At 35.8% G+C, this 21,624-nt stretch overlaps 1 protein-coding gene across 1 annotated transcript in view; it reads right to left on the bottom strand.

The window, feature by feature from the left end:
- AP3B1 (adaptor related protein complex 3 subunit beta 1) overlaps nt 1–21,624 on the bottom strand; it is a 236,592-nt gene that overhangs the window by 94,255 nt on the left and 120,713 nt on the right. Inside the window, exons 15-18 of the mRNA XM_040225914.1 lie at nt 21,240–21,416; nt 8,468–8,654; nt 7,372–7,502; nt 1,870–1,978 (exon numbers count right to left, since the gene is read on the bottom strand). Of these exons, the coding sequence (XP_040081848.1) occupies nt 1,870–1,978; nt 7,372–7,502; nt 8,468–8,654; nt 21,240–21,416 (604 nt within the window). The remainder of the gene's footprint in view (nt 1–1,869; nt 1,979–7,371; nt 7,503–8,467; nt 8,655–21,239; nt 21,417–21,624) is intronic.

Genomic DNA, 21,624 nt, shown 5'->3' with positions numbered 1-21,624 from the left:
CATGAGAAACGCTGGGCTGGAAGAAGCACAAGCTGGAATCAAGATTGCCAGGAGAAATATCAATAACCTCAGATATGCAGATGACACCACTCTTATGGCAGAAAGTGAAGAGGAACTAAAAAGCCTCTTGATGAAAGTGAAAGTGGAGAGTGAAAAAGTTGGCTTAAAGCTCAACATTCAGAAAACTAAGATCATGGCATCTGGTCCCATCACTTCATGGGAAACAGTTGGGGAAACAGCGGAAACAGTGTCAGACTTTATTTTGGTGGGGGGCTCCAAACTCACTGCAGATGGTGACTGCAGCCATGAAATTAAAAGACGCTTACTCCTTGGAAGGAAAGTCATGACCAACCTAGATAGCATACTGAGAAGCAGAGACATTACTTTGCCAACAAAGGTCTGTCTAGTCAAGGCTATGGTTTTTCCAGTGGTCAGGTATGGATGTGAGAGTTGGACTGTGAAGAAGGCTGAGCACTGAAGAATTGATGCTTTTGAACTGTGGTGTTGGAGAAGACTCTTGAGGGTCCCCTGGACTGCAAGGAGATCCAACCAGTCCATTCTAAAGGAGATCTGCCTGGGTGTTCTTTAGAAGGAATGATGCTAAAGCTGAAACTCCAGTACTCTGGCCACCTCATGCGAAGAGCTGACTCATTGGAAAAGACTCTGATGCTGGGAGGGATTGGGGGCAGGAGGAGAAGGGGACGACAGAGGATGAGATGGCTGGATGGCATCACTGACTCGATGGACGTGAGTCTGAGTGAACTCCGGGAGTTGGTAATGGACAGGGAGGCCTGGCGTGCTGCGATTCATGGGGTCGCAGAGTTGGACACTACTGAGCGACTGAACTGAACTGAACTGAACTGAACTGAGCCATCAAGGAAAGTCCCATAGTGACTTTTTACAAAGACCAAAATTTATTTTACCCAAACTTTAGAAAACAAAGCTGTTGATTAAGGGTGTTTTGAATTTGTTGTGAAGTCAAAGTTAAGCACACATACATGTTAACTTAGATAACTGGCTTATGCTGTTACTTTTCATGTTTTTATGGGAGTTCAAAACAAATCTGGATCCAGTTCATTTCAGGCATCATTTATTTAAATTTTCAAGTTAGAAAAATCCTTGAGGAAATTTGTTTATCTTCAAGAAGACGTGTTCACTGGAAAAAAACTGGTATCTTCTAATGAGAAAAGTTTTCTCTCTCTTCTGGTAGCTAGAAGGGAATTCTTACTATCCCTACTATACTTCAGATAATGCCATGAAAAGCCATAATGTTACTGGAATATTTCAAATACATACTGAAAAAGGTTAGACTCTAAATAGAACATGAGCTTGTGAATAAATGGGAGGGAGACAAATATCTCTATGAGACACTCTTAACTACACAACATATCTTTCTCAATGGTCTATATCATTCCTGAAATTCCGTATTTTTAGCATTAAGTGTTTGGATTGAAGTAATTTTCCCCATTTTTCAGCTTATTACTTCAGAAAATAACGCACCACAGACTAATTTGTCAAATACTGAAAACAAAGGCTTACCAAATGTAAATTTATGTTTTTCAACACGTTAATGAACATCCCAGGCATTATGGGTTAGAATTCAGAAAAGCATGAGCTCTTTTTTCAATTCTATCATTTTTTAGTTATGGGTCTAAGAGGCAATGTCAAAAAAAAAAAAGCGGTTAGAAATTACTTTGAAAACTTACATATCATAGTAACTTTGATATGTAAATGAAAGGAACTGTTTCAGTCGTATGAACTTCACCTAAACCTGCTGGCTGAATATTATGCTCCGGGCCTCACTGGTCTATAGGAAGCACGGCTGATAAACCACGGTGAATAAGGTTTCCCAATGAATTAAAGACCCACCACTGTCACTGCTGCTCTCAGAAGAGTCCTCTTCCTCCTCAGATTCGGAGTAAAATTTCTTATCAGGATTCTCTTTCTTTGCTTTTCCTGCTGGGGTCCATTCTTTTGCCTGATTTAAAAAAAGTAAAAATGTAAATATCAAGGAATTCTCATTAAGGGATCTAGTCTTCAGGCAGACTTAATCATTCGGAATACTCTGTGAAACCAGAAGGAAGTTTAAAGCCTCAGTAGAAAAGGCAACACTGAGAAGTCTTGATTCCCACTACCCCTAAGTAGAGAAACATAAATTCTCACTCAGAACCTATTGTTTTAGATCCACAACCTTATACATAACATATAATTTTAAATACTTTTGTATTCATTGGCCTATAGAAGATTTAAGCTAAAGTAAGACAGTATAGAAGAGAGAAGGGCAATTAGAGGCAGAAGGAGTAAGAGCAGTAAGAAATCCAACTTCACAGCTTGATGTTCGGTGTGCTGTGCTTAGTTGCTCAGTCACGTCTGTCTGACTCTTTGTGACCCCATGGACTGTAGCCCGCCAGGCTCCTCTGTCTGTGGGGATTCTCCAGGCAAGAATACTGGAATGGGTTGCCATGCCCTCCTCCAGGGGATCTTCCCAATCCAGGGATTGAACCCAGGTCTCACGCATCGCAGGCGGCTTCTTTATCATCTGAGCCACCAGGGAAGCCCAAGAATATAGGAGTGGGCAGCCGATCCCTTTTCCAGGGGATCTTCCCAACCCAGGGATCGAACCAGGGTCTCCCCAGCATTGCAGGTGGAATCTTTATCAGCTGAGTTACCTTGATGCTGAGGTTTTCAAAAAAAATAAAATAATCAAAACATTTAGTGTAGGCAACAAATAGCCTGTACCATCTCAACAGCCTGAACCCTGGGGTAATTCTCTGTGTGTTTGTCATATCCTAGATATCTAATCCATCAAGAAAGCCTATAGGCCCCTTGGTCCTTTACCACCGTACTCAGAGCCATCTCTCTCTCTCTCTCGGATCACCACAATAGTCTCTGACTGGCTATCTTGTGTCTAGTTCCATCTCTCACCCCCACTCCAAGCTGGCTCAGAACAGCAGCTAGAAAGATTTTATTAATTCCAATCAAGCCCCTCTTTCTTTGAAAAGGTCTGCAGAGGCTTCCCATTCACTTAGAACAAACGAAGCCCTTACGATAAAAACCTGTCAGCCCTACCTGACTCCTGCAGCTGCTCTCCCTCCTGCCCACTTCCCTCCAGCCACTCATCACAGTGGCTTCCAACACCCCAGACGTGCTCCTCCTTGAGGCCTTTCTCCACAGCTGCTCCTACTTCCAGCACCCTCACCCCAGACGATCGCATGGCTCATTTCCTCACTTCTTTCAAGACTCTCTACAAGTGCCACCTCAGGGAGGACCGCCCTACTGAAAATTTCAACCCCCCGTGGAGCTGATCTTACTTCCCTGGTGGCTCAGATGGTAAAGTGTCTGCCTGCAATATGGGAGACCCAGGTTCGATCCCTGGGTTGGGAAGATCTCCCGGAGAAAGAAATGGCAACCCACTCCAGTATTCCTGCCTGGAGAATCCCAGGGATGGAGCAGCCTTTGCACTAATTTTTTTTTTCTTTGTTTTTTGGCCACAGCACTTATTATTTTCTAATATACTACTGTATACAATTTACATATTTATTGTAATTGTCAGTCTATCCCTGCAAGAACATCAGCATCTGGAGATCAGAGATGTTTGAATATTTTGTACACTGATATATCTTAAATGTGTCTGCCACAAAAACTATTAGTTGGGTGACAGACCCTTAAAAACTTTAATACAGTGTATTGAAGTAAAATAAATTATTTTCATAACTGTGACTTTGATTCATTAAGAAAAAATTAAATCATGCTTCATACACTCTCTTTTAAAGGGCAAGGAAATGTGTATTTTTTAAAAGGTCAAGAACAGTTAAGACACATTTATTTATCACACTTCAGAGTTTTCACTATGTGCCAGCCTGCTAGGGCCATCTGTTGTAAAGAAATTTACAGTAAGACTGAGGTTCTTACTCAAGAATGGTTCTCAGCACTGGATGTCTGTCAGAATCACCTGAAAATACTTTAAAAAATATTAATATCAATAATAAAAATACTAATGCTAAAAATGCTAATGCTTGGGACCCACTTCCCAAGATTCTGATTGGTCTGGTACAGGTCTGACACATCTGTTTTAAGATTTCCATATGAATATAGTATAAAGCTAGGTTGAAAAACCACTGCATAGAGGGCTTATGGGCTTAAGATATGCTGCTTACAAAGGTAAGCTTCAGTAATCTGAAAAATTACTATCTGGACAAAAATTAAAAAATGAGCAAAAGTTACTCAAATATATTTGAGTAAGATACTAACATAAGATCAACAATACTGCTTTGTATGCTCTGTCTCCAGATATGAATAAAGACAGTACTCTATAAACAAAGTTCTCCTATATTTAATAAACAGTAAAGTTCATATTTTTTCTTAAATCCAAATACATTTTTCTGCAGGCTAGTAAAATGTGTGTCAGGTCAATTTATGAAAAAAAAAATTATTTAGTTAGACTATTGCTTTCCGGACAAGACTAAGTCATCATATAAGGAAAATCAGGCACCTATGCTCAGAGGGGCATAATATTTTGACAGGGCCATGGATTCTCTATTCATGGAGTTTAAGGTTTTAAAGGGTAAAGACTAAAAAGTATTTTAATTTTTTTTATGGTCTGTTATGACTATGATAACTGTATCATTCTTAGCAAAGGAAATAAAAAGGTAAAGAGAAGAGGAAAAAAAATAACAGCACTAATTTGAAAGTTTCAATATAAGATAAAATATTGACAGTAGATGTGTTTATAAAGCAAAATACCCTTGATATGAAAAACTGAGAGAAAAGGATCTTCTAGAACCAAGTAAAAACAAAAATTGCAAAGAATCTTGAAAATTTACTAGTGGCATAATATATATAGTAGCTAATATCCCGGAAATGGAAACGTGTGATGCAGTGGCTTCTAGTGTCAGTGTGACTAGGTTCCATATTATTTTGATTAAAGTATTAGACTGTCTAAACTTAGGCTGTTATTCTTGCTAAGTTAGATTTCATAGTAATAAGACATGACCCTGTAAGATGACAGTAAGACTAGGGTCACACACATATTATGTGCATAAATACAGTGATGCGACTTCAGACAGGGATGAGGCAGAATGAAAGGCAAGAAAGATTGTGTGAACACTACTTTCTACACTACTGCAGCCAAATTTGATAATAAAACTATATATGCTGTTTTTATATTTAATTAAGTCTTCATAGTATAATTTCAAGTCAATGTGTCCAGAGACAAGCAGATTGAAACTGTTTTCTACATGGCATCAATGGAGAGTGAGTTTTTTCCAACCAAGTTCCATCAGTTATAATTATTCTCCATAATAAGTTACCAATTATTAATTTCACAATGTAGTCAGCAAAATGAAAAAAGAAATCAATTTGTCCCTGTTCAATTGGACAGGTGAAATGAATATAAGAAAACAGGTTATTCAAGTACTGTCCCTATAGGTAGTTAATGCTTAGAAGAGCATGAGAAAATGGAAGAAGCCAGCCAAACAACCAATCTATCAGCCAATATAAGAACACTGCTGAGACCAAATTAAATTGCATGGCATTGCTATCAATTTCTGAGATGATATTTTTATTTAACATTTTTTTTTCCTTTTTTTTTTGTGGATTGGGGCAGCAAGGAGGAGGGATAAGAGCAGAAGTAGGGGTAGGATAAAAGGATGATTCTACTTGGGCCAAAACATTAAGTACCTAATAATGAAAAGGGACAGAACCATGAAAACAACAAACAGGCAAAAGAAATTAGGAGAGAGTATTACTTACAACAAAGAACATTCTCTTTGTATTCTAGTATCTGACCAAATGTTTCATAAATAAGCCAATCTTTTTGAAGAATACTTAAGAGTAGTATGTATATTTGGGGAGAAATCACCAAACTTAGTTGCAAGGAGAAACATGGAACTTGTTAGTTTTATATTTTTTAAAAAAATCATCTCTAAATAGAGATAATTTGTCACAACCTGAAAACAGTGGTGTTAATAAATACTAAGGATAGTCCAGAATTGCAACAAGCTCAAGCTTCCTCTCATCATGTTACATAATAAAATGCAGTAAGAGTGGGAACAGTGGACTCAGATATGAAGTGGTATCCCAATTCTATCACTTACTAGCTATGGGGACCTGGGCAATTTGCTTAGGTTCTCTGAACCTTGGTTTCGTCATCTGCAAAACGGGAATAACAACAACCATCACTTATAATAATTATGAGGCTTAAACAAGTAATGATTATAAAATATTATCAAAGAACACTACCAGGGTTAGTTACTGATTATTATTGCCCTGGCCACACTCCAAAGCCAGATAAGTTTGAGTAGGTAAGAGAAACATACTTTTCAAAGCAGTCAAATTAAATGGCTGTGCCCCAGGTATTTCCTGGCAGTCTAGCGGTTAGGACTTGGCACTTTCACTGTTGTGGCCCATGTTTAATCTCTGGTCAGGGAACTAAGACCCTACAAGGTGCAAAGTGTGGGTACGGAATTCTTCTATTTAAAGGAAGACAGTTTTTTCCCCATTGTATAGGGAAAAGCCAGTAGGCAAGAAGATTAACTGACTTTCTCATAGGAATTATAAAGACTAGTTACCTGAATCCTAGTTCAATATATGTGCTATACTGGAAAGGCACCCAGGATGTAATACATAATTGTTTTTTTTATTAATTCTATTTAAAAAAATATCAGATACATTTCACATAATCAATCTCTAAAGACAATCAGAAGACCCCTCTCCTTATTTTTCTTGTTTATATAAGAAAGAAAGAGATAATACTAGGAAAGAACATCAATTCTCTTACTTTAGTGGGCAGCACGTTATGAAGACCTAGGAAAAGAGTATTTATACAGAGACTTTTTTTTTAAATGTGAAGCAATATAGTATTCATTAATTGTGACCTTGTTCAAGGATATTTTTGGTACATAATGCTTCCTATTTATATTTGGCTTCATGTGAAAAAGGTTCCTCAGAAAAGCCAAAAGAACACTTTGTATGGTTTCTGGAAGAGATAGCAAAACTGATTTGGAGAATATTGACAGGAAGCTTATGAGTCTCTAAACTAAGTGGGAAAAGCTCAACTCCATGAAACTAAATACTTTAGAAATTGAATCTGCACAGCTACAAATGCAGTCTCACAAATGTGGGCGGCACTGACGCAGAGAATCCAATTCTCCATTTCCGTGAAAAAAAGGAACAGTACATGTACAATGACATAGGAATACTACAATATTTAGTTCCCAGAGCAGCAAGATATGTCTAACACATTATCTTTAGAAATACCCGAACAATTTTCAGTTTTCAACCCCCCCCCCGCAAAAAGCTTTTATACAAAACAGCAGCTATCCTAGAACCTCCTACTGCTTGACAAAATTAATTTCAGAAAGGTCAACTTACCAACTCTATTACTTCTACATTTCGAACTGATGGGTCAGGCGCCACCTCTGGCCAATTAGATAATTCCAGGTATCCAGTTGCTTTGGTGTTGAGAGTGTGAGATAAAGTGCCAAGCTGGAAATGATCCCTATCTATTAAAATAAAGGAAAATATAAAATAAACAATCTGAGCTGCATATGACAGAGAACAATCCTAATCAGAGCTCAAGGTAATTGGCATATTACCTCAAATGTCAAGGAATAAATATAAACTAGGAAACTCTTCAGAGGTCAAAAAAACTGATTTCAGTCCATAGATTACAATAATCTCCCCGATAATGGTCAATAAAAAAGCTAATCAGTCAGTGTGTTTAGAGGTGTTGCTCTGATATGTAGCTTCTCTAAAAATTACTTTACTGTGAATATTAAGAATGACAGCACAGTTAAACAATCCATATACATGTCTTGCCACCAACACATTCAGAATTTTAATAGTTTTACTACAAAACTGAACTGCTTTTTATCCCTTTACAGCAATTAAATAAGAAACAATATGAAAACCAAAGTATATAATCATTTGATTCCCACTGTAATGGCTACTTGTGAAACTGATAAATTACTCCTTTTAAAAAGCTGGGGAAAATAAGTCAATTTCCATCTCTGAAAAGCAAACAAATATAAAGGAATACTTCTATGAAATAATTCTTTCCAGAAAAGCTTATGTTAGTGTACACAGAATATTTAATAACTCACTATTAAGGTGAATTATATATCCCTTATTAAAGCTATCTATTTAAACCAGAAATGAAGTCAATGTCTGCAAAAACAACACAGCTTTTATCTATTGTTCAGTCAAATCATTTGGTAAGAATAAACGTCAGAAGACTGAAATTATTTAGGTAAATAAGGCCTATAAAAACATAAACTTGAACTAATATAAAGCTTGTTTCGGAGAAGAGATGAACGAACGGAAAGCACACTTTTTGTATTTATATATTTATACACACTAATCACATATTTTCTAAGAGATATATTTTAAACATGTTAGAAATGGGATATAATATCATAATTTTTAAGATAACATATAATATTCTGTAGGTATATTCTGATAATAATACCTTTAAAAGGAGATTCAAGCAGTGGTGCGGGTTTCTGTGCCAGGAATATTTTTTTGGCATATTTACTTAAAGCTCCACTCTTCTCATTCGGAACAATAAGCTGCCTAATAAATCTTGTACGATCTCTGATGTCGTAGTTTTGATCATACTTGCCGAGATTTAATATGTACTGGGTAAGCAATTTTGTCTGTTGGAAAAAAAAGAACAAGATGAGAATACAGTTATTTATGATTATTGATAACTCTGGATAAACATATTTAAAGAGGTAATAAAAATGAATGGTTATGTCAAACAAATGTTGTTCCATAGGGAATATGCATTTCTAACACTGCAAATGGAATTCTGAAGCCAAAGCACATGTCCTCTTCAGTATTGGGGAGGTGAATGCTGAGTACTGAGAAGCAGCCATGTGCTAGATTATTAAACTGCTGAAGTGGAAAGAAAGGCATCATTAAAAAAATAATCATATATGGCAAACCCGCTGAAGGGTCTACGTGAGAATAATGAGTGTGGAAATACAACTAAAAACATGGCACTCAAGACTTAATCGGAAAAATATGCAGGACATCAAAACATCAGAGAGTATTAGGGGCTGGCAAGCTGCTTCTCCTGAGGTGTGTTTTATGAAGAGATACTGTCCCTGGCAGAAGCAGTGTCTGCACTCTGACTGCACTCAGTTACTTTACCCTGAATTATGACCCATTAAAGCAGACACATGAATCACTGAACTGGATTACTGCAAATTATTTGCAGTGCATTTAGCTGTTACTTTTTCATAAAAGCAAGCTGCTGATGCCCTCTAAAAACTAGGATAAAAGACTCCTTCCATTTTTTCCCCCATATTGCTTATGGCCTCTAGTAATATTGGTCATTTATTTATTTATGTTAGGGAACAACTTATTATAGTAGCTTTTACACTCTAATAAGATTTCCTAAGTCAATTTTTGACTGTACTACATTAACATATATTGAGATAATTTTAATAATAATTAAACCAAAATTGAAATGTTAACAAAATAGGTTTGTATTTTCAACTCATTACTTTATTGAAAAAGCGTAATTTTAATTTAGAAGGTTACACATATACAATCCTAACTATAAACAGGATTCATAATACATGAAAAGAATAAACATTTATATTAGAACATTTTATAGACATTAGAAATGGATTAAAAACAATAAAATCCATCAAGTCAGGTAGAGCTAAAGATAGTTCTATACCAATAAGTCACGATACAGGAATGGTGTGGCAAACTCTTTTACAATATTAATTCATTAAGATAATTGATTTGGATAGAAAGCAACCTTCTTTCAGTAACAATCTATTTAAAAACCATTAACCTAGTTTTACTAAAGTAGAACTACAAAAAATACAGATAAAAAATGTTAATAGAGCTATTCTAAATTTGGTTAACAACTGCTATTCACTAATTACTAGACTAGGTTGGTTCAATGACACATAAGAAAATTTCTATGATTGATTTTTTAAGGACAATCAGCAAAACAGTCACCAAGTGAATAACCCAGGTCAATCCAAGGTACACTGGACTGTGTAATCAACTTGCTGAGATAACCTGGAAAATACATCCTACTGTTAAGTTTCTTCAACTGTAGTGAGAATTCATAACTAAGTTAACTCTGTAAAGTATATTTGAATGTTGGGATTTAGAATATGCAACTAGAATAATTCAGATAAAAAAGTCTATTCATTGCAGCACTTTTTAAAGCTAGTGGAGTGATTCATCTCGCTTTTATTTCTAGTCTCTGAAATTAATTTTTAGGAAGTTAATTATTTGAAATATTAACTGTATTTAAAGTGAGATAGAAAATTTTAAGTTATTAAGATTATGTAATTTCTATAATATGCACTTATTGAGTATAAAACTTGCTTTATTATATGGGTGGGTTATGAAATAATTATAGCAAGTGTATTTTCAAAATTAAAATTCTAAAAGATAAAAACATATCCAGGTCCCATGATACATTAAAAACATAAACAGAATAATTAATTTACTCACATACCTCTTTATTCACATACCTTAATCAATTTCTTAGCTCTATCTCTAAAACCAAGTCATTGGTATTTATCTAAAGAATGCAATTTTATATGTCTTCAAAATGGAATTATCTTCAAAATGGAACTTTATGATCACTAATTATGAAAGTATTGACATTTGCAACTTATTCTTTGCTATAGAACTTAATATTTTTAATGGAGAAAGTACCCTCTTTACAGTTTGAATGATCCAATAAGCATAGAAAAAATTCTGTTGAATAAAGGACATTCTTAATGCTTTCATGTTAAAATTTGTAAATATTTCAAGCCTAGATATTTAAATTTTTTCCCTCCAACAAAACTATCTTTATGAGATAAAACTTTTGAATAATTCTCTATAGTTTAATATATCATCAAATTTAGCTACTGCAAAATCAACTGCCTTCTCAATTTCATTTCATTCTAATATAAAATATAAACTTAACCAACTAAAATAGTAGCTCCATCAAAAAAGTCTTCATCATAGCTGAAATATTGCAAATGAAAGAACTTCTACAATAAATTATTAGCTCTTACCACTTAATTTGCTCAATTCTTCCTTTGTTTTTATCAGGATGTATTTCAATGTCATTCTCTTTGCAAGATTTGTTTCCAAGAATTGCTATTTTGCTAAAGTTTTCAAAAGCTTAAGGTTTTTGAAACTCTACCTGGTAAACACTTTAAAGGTTTCCAAATGATTTTGAATCAAAATCTAACCAACACACAAAAATCTCACTTAATCTACTCCCCATGCACCCACCCACCTAATCCAGGCAAAAAAGCCAGTATATGACACAGGCTAATTTACAATGTAGTTTTTCACAATATCACATTTCTAAAATCCTGCTGGTCACATGCAGCAAAAACTGAGTATGAGAGTGTGTGCTGTCATGCTGAAGTATGCTTTTTCAATATTAGCTTCATCACAAGAATTCTGTAGTTTAGTTAAACCACACATATCAAGTATCAGTATATTTGACCATTATAGTTTTATTTCAATTGGTAAAATAAGCAGAGTGAGTTTGCAGGCACCACAACCAATGCCCAAAATATTTCTGTTCCATAGTTTTCTTAATTTAATAAGAATGTTGCTTTTACCATGACAACATTTGTTCAGTGAAAGCCACGTTGGGGCTTTTAAATTTACAATAGCATTTTACAGTGATTTTGACAGAATAAACTTCCAAAAGCTTTACTCAGATTCCATTTACACTGACAGAAGAAATGTACAAAAGCTTTGAGTAAAAATGGTCTATTACTGGAATTAATTGTTTTTTATTTGAAAACCAGCAGCATCATTTGGGTCCTTTTTCTGCTAATGGAGCCAGTACAATAACTGTCATTGCTTCATTCCTCATATGTGCAAAAGAAAACTTGTAATAAAAATAAAACTAAATTTTAAAAGTTACTTGATCTATATGAGATCATGTCTCACAGAAAGGGATGTAAACATATTTGGCACCTGCATATATTAAATCGTCACCCTGAGGCCCAGACTTCCTAAATATTTTCCAGTTTTGAAAATAGATGCTGACCCTGTTTTAGCAGATTTATCTTATCTTCAGTTTGTTGTGGGGATAGTGGTATCACTATGATTTTCGTGGTAGATGGTACATGCTGATGAACATTTCTGTGCAGGTTAAATAATGATACAGAAATTCTCTACTTCATTCTTCATTAAATATACACTTCAAGTTTTCAGAATTTATTGCTGCTGGAATTATAATAACAAAAAAAGAACTGCCAAATAATAAAATAAATAGGTTTTAGATTTACAGTACACAGTAAATGACAAAACTACTGTAGCAAGAGTGCCCTGACCACTCTCTTGAATAGTTTATAGCAAGATTGTTCTGTCTCTATCTCCTGCACATATTTCGTCCACAACCAACCCCTAAGTTCCCATGTTTTCCTCTTACTCCAGCCACTGACAGCTGGGAGCTTAATGCTTTGCACAGGCTGTGACACAACATGCTGGTTACCATCAAGTTACCATTAGATAAAACACTTCAACACTTATGTCACCACCAATGGAAAAAAGAGGGACTTGCCTTATCAGGGCACGCTTTGTTTTCTCAGTACACATCCTACATGTTGCTCTAAACAGGAAAGGTTAGTCATGCTATATCTCAAAAAGGTTGGGAAAAGAAAGACAAAGTCTTTCCATTTAAATGTTTCTCATTTTTAAATGAAATTTCTGTTCACTACACTTGTGTTTCACAGGCCACTAGACAAAACCATGGCAAAGGTTAGAAGTACACCATGGAAACTTACAAACTTACTCTGTCTTATTTTAATGCAACGCTCCTTGGACAGAAAGGAGATCAAACCAGTCAATCCTAAAGGAAATCAACCCTGAATATGCATTCATTGGAAGGACTGATGCTGAAGCTCCAGTGATTTGGCCACCTGATACGAAGAGCCTACTCACTGATGCTGAGAAAGACTGAGGGCAAAAGAAGAAGGGAGTGGCAGGATGAGATGGTTAGATAGCACCACTGACTCAATGGACATAAGTTGAGCAAACTCTGGGAGACAGTGAAGTACAGGGAAGCCTGGTGTGCTGCAGTCCATACGGTTGCAAAGAGTCAGACACAACTTAGCGACTGAACAATAACAACAACAGCTTCAATAAAGAGGAAAACCCTGGGATAAAGCCTAAACTGGATGGGACACTGAAACAACAGATAAAAATCAGATCTGTCCTGGGCAACAGTAACAAAGAAAACAGACACGATCACATAAACAATCACGGCATTTCAATATGGCCAAAGGCTCAATCAAAACCAGACTGGACATTCAACAGTACATTCAAATGGGTTTTATAAAAAAAAAAAAATCATACAAGATGAAGAGAATATTATAATGTACCATAAATGACAGACATATTCAATAGCATACATTTACCATTGTATTCAATTTTTATGCCATATTATTTTCCTGTTTAAGGAATCATCTCTGGGAAAAAAAAATTGGGGGGAATGCTTTGTAAACATGAAGAAATCCAATATTCTAAAAAAACTTCTCAAAACATGGGCATCGTATTTCTACCTAAATACTCTTGACAAGTAATAAACTGGTAAAAACTATTTGCTCAACAATAGCCTTCTTCAATGGAGAAGGCAATGGCCACCCACTTCAGTACTCTTGCCTGGAAAATCCCACGGACGGAGGAGCCTGGAAGGCTGTAGTCCATGGGGTCTCGAAGGGTCGGACACGACTGAGCGACTTCACTTTCACTTTTCACTTTCATGCACTGGAGAAGGAAATGGCAACCCACTCCAGTGTTCTTGCCTGGAGAATCCCAGGGATGGCGGAGCCTGGTGGGCTGCCGTCTAAGGGGTCGCACAGAGTCGGACATGACTGAAGCGACTTAGCAGCAGCAGCAGCCTTCTTCAAATATTACAGGTCAACACAAAATAATGAAAAAGTTATCTTATAGTCCTAACATCAGCTTACACACAAAATAATGAAAAAGTTATCTTATAGTCCTAACATCAGCTTACACATATATTTGTTTATGGAATGTTAAAAAACACACAGGACTCAGCATTTAAAATTGGTTCCACATGGTTGTAACTTTTAAACAGAAGGATACTAGCAAATGTGTTTGGTAAATTTAGGAGAACTACACAGAATTCTTAACATATATCAGAGGCAAATGTAAGCAGCACTAGTCTTCTAGTTAATCAATTTCATCATTTTACGGCTAGAACTTTACATTTTTTTTAATTAAAAAATTTTATTAAATGACTCTTTAAATTCTATATGGCTTTACAATTTTCAAAAGTTTCACAGAGATGATTTCAGAAAATCCTGTAACAACCTTTCCCCCCACCTCTATGTCACCGCTCCCCCTTCCCTCTCCTCACTAGTAACCAGCAGTTATACTCTCTATCTGTGAATTTACTTCTTTTTTGTTTTATTCACTAGTTTGTTGTACTTTTTAGATTCTACATATAAGTGATATCACACAGTATTTGTCATTCTCTGTCTTACTTCATTAACATAATGCTATCCAAGTCCATGCATGTTGTTGCAAATAGCAAAAATTTTATTCTCTTTTATGGCTGAGTAGTATTCCATTATCCATGGATGGAGCAGCCTGGTGGGCTACAGTCCATAGGGTGGCAAAGAGTCAGACATGACTGAAGCAACTGAATGAGCGAGTATTCCAGTACAGACATATATCACATGTGTGTGTGTATATATATGTGTGTATGTATATATATACACACACACACAAATATATAATATACACTATACAGTATATGTATATGTACTATATACCATATATGTGTTTCATTATACTGTTTTATCTATATCTAGCCCTCCTCCCTCCCTGTCTCCCTCTATATATATGTATATCACATCTTTATTCATTCATTGGTTGATAGATACTTAGGTTCCTTCCATAACTTGCCAATTGTCAAGTAATGCTGTTATGAACATTGGGGTACACGTATCTTGTATTTTGTGTGTGTGTGTGTGTATCTTTTGATTAGTGCTTTTTATATTTTTTTGTCAGATATCAACCCAGGATTTGAATTGCTGGGTCACATGACAGTTCTATTTTTAGTTTTTCTGAGAAATCTCCATACTGTTTTTCACCATGTCTACATGAATTTACCTTCCCACCAACAGTGTATAAGGATTTCCTTTTCTCCAGATCCTTGCCAATATTTGTTATTGGTGTTCTCTTTGAGTACAGCCATTCTAACAGGTGTGAGGTGCTATCTCACTGTGGTTTTCATCCAGATTTCCCTAATGCCTAGCAGTTCTGAGGATCTTTTCATGTGCCTGTTGGTCACCTGCATTTCCTCAATGGGAAAATGTTTATTCAGTTCTTCTGCTCATTTTCCAATCAAGTTGTTTGCTTTTTTGATATCAAATTGTATGAGGCATTTATATATGTTGGATATTAATCCCTTATTGATCACATAATTTGCAAATATCTTCTTTTCAGTGGACTGTCTTTTCATTTTGTTGATGGTTTCCTTTGCTGTGCAAAAGCTTTTAAGTTTCAGTTCAGTTCAGTCGCTCAGTCGTGTCCGACTCTTCGTGACCCCATGAATCGCAGCATGCCAGGCCTCCCTGTCCATCACCAACTCCCGGAGTTCACTCAAACTCATGTCCATCGAGTCAGTGATGCCATCCAGCCATCTCATCCTCTGTCGTCCCCTTCTCCTCCTGCCCCCAATCCCTCCCAGCATCAGAGTCTTTTCCAATGAGTCAGCTCTTCGCATGAGGTGGCCAAAGTACTGGAGTCTCAGCTTCAGCATCATTCCTTCCAAAGAACACCAGGACTGATCTCCTTTAGAATAGACTGGCTGGATTTCCTTGCAGTCCAAGGGACTCTCAAGAGTCTTCTCCAATACCACAGTTCAAAAGCATCAATTCTTCAGTGCTCAGCTTTCTTCACAGTCCAACTCTCACATCCATACATGACCACTGGAAAAACCATAGCCTTGACTAAATGGACCTTTGTTGGCAAAGTAATGTCTCTGCTTTTGAATATGCTATCTAGGTTGGTCATAACTTTCCTTCCAAGGAGTAAGCGTCTTTTAATTTCATGGCTGCAGTCACCATCTGCAGTGATTTTGGAGCCCCCCCCAAAATAAAGTCTGACACTGTTTCCACCATTTCCCCATCTATTTCCCATGAAGTGATGGGTCCAGATGCCATGATCTTCATTTTCTGAATGTTGAGCTTTAAGCCAACTTCTTCACTCTCCTCTTTCACTTTCATCAAGAGGCTCTTTAGTTTCTCTTTGCTTTCTGCCGTAAGGGTGGTGTCATCTGCATATCTGAGGTTATTGATATTTCTCCCAGCAGTCTTGATTCCAGCTTGTGCTTCTTCCAGCCCAGCGTTTCTCATGATTTACTCTTAAGATTAATTAGGTCCAATTTGTTTATTTTTGTTTTTGTTTCCTTTGCTTTAGGAGATGGATCCAAATAAATATTGTGACTTATGTCAAAGAGTGTCCTATGTTTTTCTCTAGGAGTTTTATAGTATCCAGTCTTACATTTAGGTCTTTAACCCATTTTGAGTTTATTTTTGTATACAGTGATAGAGAACATTCTAATTTCATTCTTTTACATATAGCTGTCTAGCTTTCCCAGCACCACTTACTGAAGAGTCTGTCTTTTCTTCATTGTATATTCTTACCTCTTTTGTCATAGATGAATTGACTGTAAGTGTGTGGGGTTTTTTTCTGAGCTCTTTATTCTGTTCCACTGACCTATATGTCTGTTTTTGTGACAGAACCATACTGTCTTGATTACGGTAACTTTCTAATACAATCTGAAGATTCCCTGGAGAAGGGAAAGGCTACCCACTCCAGTATTCTGGCTTGGAGAATTCCACAGACTGTGTAGTCCCTGGGATCGCAAAGAGTCGGACACGACTGATGTCAAAAAGTATGATTCCCTCAGCTCTGTTCTTTCTCAAGATTGCTTCGGCTATCTGGAATTTGTTTCCATACAAATTCTGGAGTTACTCATTCTAGTTCTGTGAAAAACACCATTGGTATTTTGCTAAGGATTGCACTGTATCAGAAGATTGCCTTGGGTAGTATGGTCATTTTAACAAAAGTAATTCTTCCAATCAAAGAACATGGTATATCTTTCCTTTTGTTTGTGACATCTTCCATTTCTTTCACCAGTGTCTAATAGTTTTCCAAGTACAGGTCTTTCATCTCCTTAGATGGTCTTTCATCTCCTTTCATCTCCTAGGTATTTCATTCTTTTTAATCCGATGGTAAATGGGACTGTTTCCTTAATTTCTCTTCCTCATAGTTCACTGATAGTATACAGAAAACCAGATTTTAAAAAATTTTACAGTATACAGATTTTTTTTGTCAACTTGAGTGTTTTACCTTTATATGTTTTATCTTGACTTTTTCAATGCCAAGAAAATTTATCCAAGAAAGGGTAAAAACGTCACTGCATAGAGCCTGTGTCATCAAAGAATTTTTTGAGTGCTGTATCTCTGGTTCTAGTTTTGCAATAATTCCTATGGTTTGTGCATTTCTATAAAGCATAATGAGTTTTAGGAATATATATGTTGAATTAGAAATAACTGACCATATTATTGTAACTCCCATCTTACATATTAGGAAACTAAGTCTTACGTAGACTGTATAATCAGTCCAAAATCATGTAGCTAGTAAGTGGTAAAACAGTATTTGAAGTCAGACAGTCTAATATTGGAGCCTGTACTTTTGATTACCACCTGACTTCCAGTAATTGACATTAAATAGCTCTAAGGTAGTCATCACATACCAACTGCTTTCTAAATTTCCACTGAAAGAGCCCAAAGTCAGGAAATTAAAGAAAGTTACAGAAAAAGTTCATCTACAGTCTTAATCATAATTTTTAAAAACTATATGAATAGCTTTATATCTCTATACCAAAAAAATTAAAATATTAAAGAATATGTAATACTAGACAAAATGTTGATTTTTCAGGTACTATATTTTTCAGTTCTATAACTTCCATTTATTTTTTTATTAGTTTTTATTTCTCTGCTAAGAGTTCACTTTCCATCTATTGTGAACACATTTTCCTTTATGTCATCAATCATTTATAAAAGTTGCTTCAAATTTATACCTATAAACTTCCATATCTGCGTCATCTATAAGTTGGCTTCTGGTTTTTGTTTTCTTGAAAACTGGCCTTATTTTCCTATTCTTGTTCATTATTGTGCTAAAATAAACATAAAATTTACACTGCAACCATTTTTAAGTACACAGTTCAGTGTTACGCAATCATTACTACCATTAATCTCCAAAAATTTTTATGTCTTCACAAATTGAAATTCTATACCCACTAAATAGTGATTCTCTGTTCGAGTTCTTACATTGAGTAAATTGGGATTTATCTTGGACATTATGAATGCTGCACTGTAGAAACCCTAAACTTTGCTATATTTTGGGTTGGGTTCACAGTACAGACTGTCTCTTCAGTGCTGTTAAAATTGCAGTTCAGTCCCTTTATTATTAACTGTGCGGCTCTAAATCCATCATGCATATATGTGGTCCAGGTGTCAGCCAGAGGCTTGGACAGAATTATTCAGATTTTGAAGCTCCTCACACTGGCTCTTTCCTTTCTAGAATCGTTCCTTTTCAATATCTTTGGTGGTAGTTTTCTTTTTGACGCCACCAAAACAGCCTGCAGGATCTTAGCTTCCTGACAGGGTCTGAACCTGGGCCCTCAGCAGTGAAAGCAAGGAGTCCTAACTACTGGACCACCAGGGAATTCCCTGTATTTTCTAAAACTCTGTCCTCTACTTCCTCAGGCAGGAGGACTCTGGGTTTCCTTCTGGAGTTTCAGTCTCTATGTGTAGTGCCAACTGAAGACTGAATTTAGGATCAGACCCAGAAAAGTGTCAATTTCCCTTCAGAATCTTCCCACTTTTAATTACTCTTCAGAGACTTCAGGCAGTTGTTTCCTTTTTGTATTTTCCCAGAGTTTACAGTTGCCCAGTAGGAATTTACTGAATACTATCAAAAGCAGACTGTTGACTAAGTTTCAAAATCTCTTTTACACTAAAGAAAGACATTTGAGGTATTAAAGAAATTTATTATTCAATTGTTTTTAGGCATACAATTCTTATATCTGATAAAAATAAATTTAGATATCCCTTATAATTAAATAATGCAATAAAAATTCTGAAAATGCTCATTGAGTGTTCTAGGCCACAGGGAAGTTGGATCTACAAATATTGGGACATCATGGCAAATCAGTTTCTGAACATTGTGGCCTGGACTCCCTAGTTGAGTTTTAAAGATGGCTAAAATTAACATGTATAGAAAATAATTTTTTTACATTTACAAGAATTTTAGTCTCATATCTAGTAGATTATGAATCATGCAACTTAAAAATGCTGTCTAATGGAACTTAAACATTATTCTTTAGTGCTAATTCTCACTTACGAATTCTCTAAAACTCCTTGAGAAATGAGAAACTGGAGAACAGAACACAACCTTACAGGATACCTTTGTTCATCTATTTTTATATTTAATCATTTAAAAACAATGAGTTTTTTTTCTAAACATAACTGTTTCACCAGCTGGTGGTCAAGTCTATTATGGTTATCTAGAAGTATCATTCTAAAATACACAATACAACACTTCAGAAGTTCAGCTCCAAAAAATGAGTTCAAGAAAAAATAAAAACAGCTGAGTGCAAACTATGTTGTCTTCAAAGTCACTGAATAAAAAGTTATGGAATATACTTTACAATTTCTGAACATAGAGTACTATGCTCTATTATTGGTTATTTACTGCTCCAAAGAACCTTTAGTTTTGTAAGACATAACTACGTCAGTGTTAACAGAATAATTTTGTATTACTTTTCTTTGATGATAACCTATAAGCTAGATTTATCTATAGCAGCCAAACCATTGTTATGATACGCTGTGTTTAGTAGCTCAGTCGTGTCTGACTCTTTGTGACCCCATGGACTGTTGCCTGCCAGGCTCCTCTGCCCATGGGGATTCTCCACGCAAGGATACTGGAGTGGGTTGCCATGCCCTCCACCACAGGATCTTCCCAACGCAGGGATCAAACCCAGGTCTCCTGCACTGCAGGCGGATTCTTTACTGTGTGAGCTTCCAGGGAAGCCCACTGTTCCAAAAAGGCCATAAAAATCACATATTCTAGGTGTCATGGTAACATTCACAATACCATACGAAGAGTAAAAACAATGAATTTCAGGCTAAAACAGTGTTTTTATCAATAAAGAAGCAACTCAAGAGCAAACACAGTTTTCCCCTTTTACTCAGTTTTTAAAAAATACCTCATTGCATGAATTAATTTACATGACACCTGGAAATGACTAACTGATTCCTTTCAAAGATTGACTTAAAATATAAAGATAAAATCTAAATCATAGAAATATGCTCAAAATATTTGTGATTATTTGGTCACAAATTTGATATACCCATCAGCCAAAGCTATATTAATACAACTCACATCACAATCAGGAATGAAGACAACCTGAAACTATACAGAAATGAAGTTGAGGAGTTACTTGAGAATTTCTCATTCTTTTTCCTTTATCTAAACAGCTATTTAGACAAAGGAAAAAGAATGAGAAAGATCCTATTTTATACACAGAAGTGACTCTATGCATTTTATACATACAGGCTATTTCTCTAATCAACAGTTCCACAAAGTCAATTGATTTAAAAAGTGAATATTCTAAACTGCAAACATGGTCAATTATATCACTATTAAAAATATTTAATGGTTTTCCCTTCACGTGGAGGATCAAGTCCTGCCCTTGCCTACCTTTCGAAACTCAGCTTTAAGTTTCCTGGGGGCACCACGCTGTGTCACGACTCTGACCCCCTGCTCTCCTCCCTCCTTATTCTGTATAGTAAACCACTCCTTAAAAGCCCTTAGTCAGGAGTCTTATCTTGAATGAAACTCTGACTGACCTCTCTCCTCCTTCTATTTCAGACTTTCAATAACTTTCTCCTCTGGAGTTCCACTGTGTCACAATACACTATTATAGTACTTACCATACACTATTTCATTTTTTTATGTTTTTCTCCTCAACTAGACCAGAACATCGTCTCTTTACACAACTATCATCTAAAGTAAAACCTTAAAGAAACAGGCACCGGGTAATTGTTGAATGGACAGACTAATGTATAAATGGACATAGCTGCTTGATCAGAGCAAAGAAGAAAGTAGATTCCACATAGGTAGACTAACGATTAGTCTCTTACCTGTTTGGAGTTGGTTAAATACAATTTTGCTCCAAGATTTAAAATCTGCAGTTTCACAAGATCATCTTCGCTGGTGAAGCTTTTAGCCGTCTTCCTCAAAACATCAGGGGCAATTTTAGGAACTCGTTCACAGTTTTCTCCAATTAGCCAAAGAATACTTGCTCTAGCCACAGGAACCTAATAGTAGAAGCAGATAACACAGAAATATTGCAAACAAAATAATCACACTCTCCTTAATAGTAATATAGAAAAGGCTTTAAATATTATAAAAGGTTTTACATCTATTAATTCATTTAACGTATATCCAGTAAGTCCTCTTATATTTACAGATTTTCTTCAGTTACCAGAAAATCTGATTAAAACTGATTTCATAAAGGCCAAAGCA

The sequence above is a fragment of the Oryx dammah genome, unplaced genomic scaffold (genome assembly GCF_014754425.2).
Source record: "Oryx dammah isolate SB20612 unplaced genomic scaffold, SCBI_Odam_1.1 HiC_scaffold_26, whole genome shotgun sequence".
NCBI classification, from domain to species: domain Eukaryota; kingdom Metazoa; phylum Chordata; class Mammalia; order Artiodactyla; family Bovidae; genus Oryx; species Oryx dammah.
This window is presented reverse-complemented; position numbering and strand designations above follow the sequence as displayed.